Source organism: Pagrus major, chromosome 11 (genome assembly GCF_040436345.1).
Source record: "Pagrus major chromosome 11, Pma_NU_1.0".
Lineage (NCBI taxonomy): Eukaryota > Metazoa > Chordata > Actinopteri > Spariformes > Sparidae > Pagrus > Pagrus major.
The window spans coordinates 15,080,003-15,089,072 of NC_133225.1; the positions used below are offsets into that span (position 1 = coordinate 15,080,003).

The window sequence follows — 9,070 nt, forward strand, 5'->3', positions numbered from 1 at the left end:
CTTACCAAAGTTAAACTTATTTCTGCCTGCTAACTGATGATAGTTAAGTTAGTTACATAAGTTATAAGTTGTTGTCACAAACCGACTCAATATCGGTTCGTTTCAGACAACATCCGTCTCCACACGATGAACTTTTATTGTTAATCAACAAATGTCTGACTCCGGGTGACCGTGGGCAGCAAAACGAGCGCACCTCCCGGGGTCACAGCGGACTTCCGGAGCCACGAGGACAGAGCAGAGTGACAGTTGATTTGACCAAGAGGAAGCTCGCGAGCGGTGACGTCTCTGGCTGCGCACCGGGCGGGATATCCGCAGTAGTAAGCTAACTAATAACATGGCGAAGACTTACGATTACTTGTTTAAACTACTTTTAATCGGCGATTCAGGCGTCGGGAAGACCTGTGTGCTATTCAGATTTTCAGAGGACGCCTTCAACTCAACGTTTATCTCCACTATAGGTGAGTAAAAGTCGTATTATCGGTGTTGTCTGTGCCGAAAAGTGGCATAGGAGCAGCCCATCCCGTCATGCTAATTTGTTGCTAACTTTTCTGGCTAGCATTCATCTTGTAGTGGCTAGTCAGGAAGCAGCTCAACCGGCTCGTTAGAGGGGCTTTTACAGAAACGACACTGATATTTTAACCTGTTTCTATACCTAGAAAGTCCCTCTTAGTGTGCACTTTTAGTTTTGGCACCGCACCCAAGCTGTAACAGCCAGTTAGACATGTATTAGCTAACTGTGACCAGCTGAGCTAACAAGCTACAGAGCTGTCAGTGAGCTAGGTGGCTGTGTCATTTTACATCTGCACTTCGCACTCAGGTAGCCAACATCACAGAAAGTATTGATGAGCTTGTCAACTACTCTGTGCTCCTGAAATCAAACATTAATGTTACTATGATTGAGATACAGTTTCAGTTTCAGTGTCAGATGATAGATGTGCCCTAAACTTGATAAATTGTGTGACTTTTGTTTTTTTTCAGGTATTGACTTCAAGATCAGAACAATAGAATTAGATGGAAAGAAGATCAAGCTACAGATATGGTAAGGAAGTCATGCTTTCACTTCACAGCTTGACAAATGTGGCAGAAGATTCAGAGAGGGATGACACATGCAGTCAGTTTCCTGTTTATTAGGTAACTCGCTCAAGCTAATGTGATCTAATACAGCACTACAAGACAGTTGTATACTCTAGTAGGTAAAAGATCATTCAGATAAATAATCTGGATTATATCTGGTCTTGTTCTTCTGTGGAGTTTTATGATATCTAGTCGTACTAATCAATCATTGATATTATAGTCTCTTGTCCTCCCTTGACAACACTTCCAACTTCATGGTTTTCCTTAGTATTTATAATCTAATACATACCCTACCAACTCTTGAATTTATTTTCATTCTTGTTTATTTAACCTTTATTTTACCTGTAATATTCCCATTGAGATTCAGAATCTCTTTTGCCAGCCAAGACATCAGCATATAAAGTTTCACATAAATTAAACAATGTAAAACAAATGACATAAAACATTTTCAGATAAAATACTTTTTTACTATTATGTCCTCAGTAAATACTGCAATAGTTAAGGGATGTTTAGGGGATTTTACTGAGAAGTTGTCTTACCAAAACTTAAATGGCCAATATCAACATCTGCTTTATTTCTGTGCTTTCTATGCAGAAGTAGGTTTTGATTTGTTAAATCTGCATAAAGACTAGAACCAGGGGGAAGCAGAGTGCTGTCAAAGGTGTATGTCAGCACTCTAAACCCAACATGACAACACTGTTTGTTGGTCTTTAACACTTGTTGAAGGAAAATATGAGACGTTGTGTCTAAAAGAGCAATTAGCTTTGGTGCTATGTGTTGAACTACAGCTTTGCCCTGTGGCTGCATGAAGCATCTCATTAGTCCTGTCCTGAGTTTCCTCTCAACTAGCTGTTTTTTGCAATTTTCAACAAACCCAGCTCTTGGATGTAATCGTGACTAGTTTGCAGTATAACGACTCACAGTGAGAAAATAAGATAAGTTAGGGAGATGATTGTGTTTTTGATAAATGTTAATTGTTTCCTCTGGCTTCCAGGCTCTTTGCTTAATTCACTAAGATCAAATTGAGTTTGTTCTTCTTAAAACTGGCTGCCAGCAAGACATTTTAGAGAGGCTCTATGTTACATGTACTTATCACTTTTTCATTGGCCATATGTGAGCAGATTGTAATAGGATGAGAAAAATGAGACCTTCCCGGTCTCTCTCGGTTGCCTATACAAGCCTGTGGACGATTTGTTTAAGTTGTTTAATGCTGCTGGACTGTGGATTTCTTTGTGACGGGTTTGGGTTGGAATAGTCCAAAGCATGTGACTTTATGCACGTTCTCGAGTGCCTCGTCTCAAAGCCTCTCTCACTTTGCTAACAGAGAGCAACAGTAGCTAACGTTAGTTTTAGATATGGTCTCTGCTAACATTTACACCGACCTTCCAGCACAACATAGAAGTTCCACAGAGCCCTTTAAATGAATTTTAATGTGTGACTGTCTCCAAATATTTCAAACTAAAATCTGACAAAGAGCCCTGTATAGATCACTTTGACAATGTTCTGCAAGGCATGTTTTTAATAAAGTGTTTTCTATGTAGGGATACAGCAGGACAGGAGAGGTTCAGGACCATCACAACAGCCTACTACAGAGGAGCCATGGTAAGTTGCATTGACCGCCTTACAGCTCATGCAATAGTATAGATCAGCTCTGGGATTTGAGTGGATGAAGTGGTGGTCATCTCAGGTGTGTTTACTGCAGCATAAGTCTTTAAAACCACACCCAGCATTGTTGTCGTACACACCTGGGAATCAGAGGCGCATTCACTGCATCGTTGTGGTATTTTGTTAGCCTCTCCTTTAGTTCAAGTTTAACTGGATGCCTGTATTTGCATATATAGTTTCACAAACCTAATTTATTCCTGTTGGTATTCATGCTTTTACTTAAGGGTGTAAAATCTTGTGATCCATTGCTAAGAAATATTGACATGGACACTAGAAAATCATATTTGACACTTCTATGGAGAATTAGTAAGAAATGACTCCATTGTTGTTTGGCTACTTGTTTTCTTATGTCTTTCACTCTGTGAACTCCCCAGGGCATCATGTTAGTGTATGACATTACCAATGAGAAGTCCTTCGACAACATCAAGAACTGGATACGGAATATAGAAGAGGTAAAATATTTTCATATCAGTGAATGTCTTGCTGTGTGTTTGTTGGCCTCTGCTTGTACAAATATTGTTTTCCACCTGTTATGTTTTCATTTTTGAGTGTTTTATTTTCATATTTATCTTCTACATAGAGGAGTATGCACAACTCAGAACACACTTCGTGCTGATTAATTTCCTGTGTGTTGCCAAACTTCCTTCCACAGCATGCTTCAGCAGATGTGGAAAGGATGGTCCTCGGGAACAAATGTGATGTCAATGACAAGCGACAGGTGTCCAAAGACAGAGGAGAGAAGGTGATACATTTGACAATAAATTCAGTCAGAACTTGATAAAAATAACATAGGAACCTATTGATTATCTTGGGGTCATCATGCAGAAGTACTGACATTGACTTTGTCTCCTGCTGTCAGCTGGCGCTGGAGTATGGTATCAAATTCATGGAGACCAGTGCAAAGGCAAACATCAACGTGGAGAATGTGAGTTCACACTTTTTCTGCTATTACTTTTTTCATAGTTGACTGTTTTATTGTTAGAAGAAGTCAACCTTGTTGATACTTTTGACTCTATGAAGTACAGAGAATGTCAATATTCTGTCCATTACAATTCAGTGTAACAATACTGTCATTTCTACAATCAACTCCCTACAGACGATCTGTACATCTAGAAAGAATCAGAGAGCTTAATGGAGTAGTTAAACATTTTGAGACATCCACTTACTCACATTGTTGCACAGAGTAGGATGAGAAGATTGATACCACGGTCATATCTATTAATTCATTATGACGCTGTGGCTAGAGGACGCTTGGCTCGGCTTAGCTCAATGACTGGGCGGAACCTTGCTTTCTCCTAAGACAACAAAATGCTGCTCCTTGCACCTCTCAAGCTCATCATTTGACATGTTATATCTCGTTTGCTTAATCAAAGTTTAAAATCAAAGTGTAAATATACCAGCTCCGTGGTTGCTGAGATAAATTAAACACAAATCAAGCTCTCCAAAATCACTGGTCCCAGTACTGTAATTCATGTTCTGCTTTACATGTTTCTGTCCGCAGGCCTTCTTAACCCTTGCCAGAGACATCAAAGCAAAAATGGACAAGAAGCTGGTAAGAACATAGAAGAGTGCAAACATAATTGGATAAAGTGTGATGTAGTGTGCGTGTCTGTCTTCTGTCATGTTAAAATGTGTTTTCTCCTTTTGTGTGTCTTTTCAGGAGGGCAACAACCCGCAGGGCAGCAGTCAAGGAGTAAAGATTACAGAACAGCCCAAGAAGAGCAGTTTCTTCCGCTGCACGCTTCTGTGAGGAAACAGGAGCTTCGGCATCCACCATCGCCTTAACTGTGTCCCCCACTGGACAGAACTGGACAGAGCACACTCTGATCTCTCTTTTATCCTCCCTCACTCGTCTTCCTCCTTCTCGTTCTGATTGTCCCGTGCTTATCTAGTAGGAAAAACAAAAAGTTTTTCGCTTCATTGCTTTAGCAGTCTTCCCTCGACACCTGTGAATCTAACCACTGTGGCCTCTGTTACATGCTAAGTCTGATTTTCTTTTATATACTCGCTCATTAGATTGACAGTTTCAACTTGATTCCTTAGATTTTATTGACTTTTAAAGACTGCCTCTAGAAACGATCAAACGTTTACTACTCACAATAATGTCTGTAGCTGGTTTCTTTCAGTGTAGCTTGGTGAAGTCTTATTTATTCGATCCCTGTCACTTAAAGCAGCCCAAACTTACAGTTTACTTGTTCAGTGGGCTTCCTAATTTTGAATATACTATATCTATTAAATAATGCCACCTGTGTATCCAAGGTGATGAGAGTACAATCCCAGTTGATTACTGTTTTTTTACTGACTGGGTGGCCTAGACTTTTATACATCCACACAAGGTAAATGCAACATGTAAATACATATCACTGATTATGATTCCACATATGAAACAGTTGTGCCAGCACATTTTACTCATATCAACATTCGGGTTTACACTTTCTCTGTCCACCTTTTCTACAAGTGTCTTTTTGTTGATTTCTTCAGCTGAAACATTCCTCTTGTAAACTCTTTGATGTGCAATGTAATGTGTATGTGAGGTCCAAGTTTTGTCTATCTTAAAGGGACAGTTCACCCCAAAATCAAAATATGTGTTTTTTGTCTTACCCGTCGTGCTATTTATCCATCTACACTGTTTTGGTGTGAGTTGTTGAGTTTTGTAGATATCGGCCGTAGAAATGTCTGACTTCTCTCAAACATAATGGAACTAGATGGCACTCAGCTTGTGGCGCTCGAAGCGAAAAAGAAAAACTTAACAACAACAACAACAACAGCTCATGACCAGGTTACTCAAGATAATCCACAGACATTTTTGTTTTTTTCCTTTCCTATCACTGTACACAGGGTCCCAGCATCTACTCATGGAAGAGAAGCTTATGCTCTTGACAGAACAAGCATCATTAATGGCATCGTCTTCAGCTAAGCTGTGACATTAGCTAGCCAAGTTAGCTAGCCTCTCGTCCATGAGTAGATGCATGCTTCCTTCTCCGCTGTGATACAGAGAGAAAATAGGTCCTCCATGAAACTGCTCACAACAAGGTCTGTGGATTTTCTTGAGTAGCTGCGTCACGATTTCTGGAAAGCCGCATCGCTGTCCAGTTTTTCAAATGTATTTTTTTTGGCGCTTTTAGCAAGTTGAGTCCCATCTAGTTCCATTATATTCAAGAGAAGGCAGACATCTGTACAGCTGATATCTTCAAAACTAGGCCAATCATACAAAAGCAATCTAGATTGATAAACAACGGCACAGGTCAGAAGAAAAACGTGTATTTATGACTTTTGAGCGAGCTGTCCCTTTAAGTATTCACATGGTTTCAGTAAGACTGGGTTCTTGACAGAGTATGCTTGTTTTAAGGGCACACAGAGATTCCTTTCGTAGTTGCACACCTCATCATTTTAGGTATTGCACTTTCTAGGGATGAGAAAGATGAGGTTGGTGTGAGGTAGACGGTTATTTGATGCACTTCACCTGGTGGACTAGCAATACCTAACTCTAACACCTGGAGGCGACACAGTCACACAGCAGTGGTACAGAAGGTATCACAGCAGTGATGAAATCATTGTTTTATGCATTCATACTTCTTCCAGTTGCCAGTTCCAAATGGGGGAACATGCACACAACTGTTTTCTGGGCCTTGGAATCGGGGCTGTGCTGTAGCAGTATTTATGGAGTGAAACAAAAACATAGCACCAAAATGACAAAGTGCCCTTATTTGTTCGTATTGATAATGCACTTTTCCTTTGTTTTTTCTGTTAAAAAAGAAAAAAAAAAAAGTTCTTAACAATTGTTGACTGTATTTGTTTAAAGTCTTGACTGAGAGCAAAGAATATTCATGCACAAGTTTTCCATCTGGGCTTCCTGAAACATCTGAGCACTGAAACCTCGTCTTATCAGTTACATGATGAAAATATACAGAAGGCCTCTGATTAAGAGATGTTTTTCATTCCCACGCCCTACATTCCCTTTAATTGATTCTTTTTTTCTCATTTTTTATGCATTTTCATTTCTTTTGATGCTTTTGGGAACCACAGATGCACCCACACCCACCTAGTCTCCCACTTATTCCCTCCCCTCATTCCCTCATTCTGGGTGTGTAGAAAACCTCCGAAAGCTTTGCACATGTGACTTGACGAGCTTTATTTGAGATTACAAATGTGCAAAAGATCCTTGTTGTTTTATTTTCTGCTGTCACTCGAAATTCAATTGCATTTGCTCAGACATAAGCATAGGACATTAACTGAAAGCTGATTAAGATCACCTCTGAAGTTTTACAGTGAGCAAATTATTTCTAGTGGTGCTGGAGAGTCATTGATTTGAATATGCAATTGCGTAGATGTTAACCTGTGGATTTAAATCATTGTTTTGTTGGACTTGGTGGTTGGACAATTTTGGTTTAACTGGCGCTCACAGATTTTGCCAATTCATGATAAAAATGCAGGTTTTTGGACTTGAGTTTGGCTTAAATTTAGTCTGTTAAATGAGCTCAGTTCCTCCTTTGATCGGAGTCATCTGTAATTTTCACCAATTGTAAATTTGCCAGTTCTTCATTAACATATGTTCAGTATTCCCGAGCTAAATTTGGATTTTGTTGCTGATTTCATGGGGGTTAAATTAAATAATTCAGCAATTGTAAATAAGATCTACAATGATTGTACTTCATAAATCGTATTGATCTACGCCTTTTGTAGATATGTGTACTTTTGATGATTTATTAAAAATGAGATTCTTAAAGAAATGTTTAGTCATTTTTTTTCTGCCTTTTTACTTTGGAGAGTCATGTGGACTATTGTTCAACAATATCAGGAAATTTTCTTTTAGCATTTTATGTTCATGGTTTTTGGAGAATGTTGAAGTGAGTGAATGAATGAATAATTATTTTTCGGTTACATACATCTTGAGAAACAAGGATTATTTCACACAAATTTTCTCAGTCAATAACCAAAACAGGAATAGGCTGAAGCCCAAGGCTTATATTTTTTTAGGCTATCCTATATCAACCAAAGAATAACGCAGAATATTAGCAATACCAAAGAAATACAAAATAAATGAATTGAATACATTATACTCTAAATTATAATCCTCAATTATTTTACATTTTATGTTTGCAAACTGTATAGTATATAGATGTCATCAAAAACCTGTCCAGTGAAAGAGCACTTTAGGGTCACTTCAAACAGTTTGGACCAATGAGATAAACAAGTTTAGACTGAAATGTTTTTGTGTTTTCAATAGATTTATGGGCTTATTAATTTTATATGACCAGTTTGTACAATGTAGTTACCATATTGCCAAGTCATGCTTGGTCTTCCATAGCCTACAGTTTTGAGTTTCACATGAATATGCTCCTCTGTGCAGTGCAACATGTTTATTTCTGGGCTGTAATATTCAAATGTTCAGCATTTGGCTCAAAAACAGTGAAAAGGTGATTGAGCACTGCCAGGTATGGTGGGTAAGGTGATGCTAGAGCAATACGTTGAGATTGTGACTGCTGTCATCTCTCTAATTGCACAATTTCTCCTCATACACTCCCCCTTCCTGCCTTACAGCTGGAGTTGAGGCCACCTACTGTAGATATTTCTTACTGATCTGGCAGAGAGAGGATCTCTGCCGTCTCCTGTGCTTTTGGTTTTTCTCTTCTACTCAGTATACTCACCAGATTAAGTGAAAACTAACATGGTTTACTTGAAGAAGGAGAAACAGGAATTGTTCACTTGAATAGATGGAATTTGAACAAATGTTGATAATTGGAGTAGAGAAGAGTTTCCACCTGATGGAGAAGGTGGTGGAGTGTGTGTAGGTGGTTTGTGTGTAAATGGGGAAGGGCCCCACCGACATTTTACACTGCATCACTTGTGTTTCGCCCACCATCGGGGAAGTTTTTTTCGATATTTTTTGATTACACAATCATCATGTGGGAGGCAAACTTCCCAGATTGGTTCTTTCCTTTCCCTAAAGTCTCTCTCTGGCATCACCTTTCGATTGAATCAGTGAACTGGAAAGTTAATATGTCACCGACAACAATAACGACCAAAGACCATGAAGTTTATTGTCAAGATAGTTCCTGTCTGTGAGGTTCCTCTCTGACTGGAACAGCAGATGGAAGTCAGAGAAACATTTGCACATGCACACATTTGCCCATATAATTAAACCATTTCTTTAAAAACCCACAAACATTACTTATGTGGCAGCGACATATATTAAATGTGAAAAGAGAAATGTTTCTTACTGATGATAATTGATTGCAGGATTATTGATTTGATACCGACAAGGTAGAACACCTCAATTAAAGCGCCCGACTGTGATGGCAGTTATGAATGTTTGCATCTTTGTGAGTTA

General features: G+C 39.0%; 1 protein-coding gene across 1 annotated transcript; it reads left to right on the forward strand.

Annotated features, from left to right (window-relative positions):
* The first annotated feature begins 285 nt into the window (after nucleotides 1–285).
* Nucleotides 286–7,469, forward strand: LOC141004651 (ras-related protein Rab-8A). Its single transcript, XM_073476299.1, has 8 exons — nucleotides 286–458; nucleotides 979–1,039; nucleotides 2,616–2,676; nucleotides 3,114–3,191; nucleotides 3,392–3,481; nucleotides 3,599–3,664; nucleotides 4,241–4,291; nucleotides 4,400–7,469. Exons 1-8 carry the CDS (start codon nucleotides 335–337, stop codon nucleotides 4,487–4,489), a joined length of 621 nt encoding a protein of 206 aa, XP_073332400.1. The 5' UTR covers nucleotides 286–334; the 3' UTR covers nucleotides 4,490–7,469.
* Nucleotides 7,470–9,070: the final 1,601 nt, after the last annotated feature.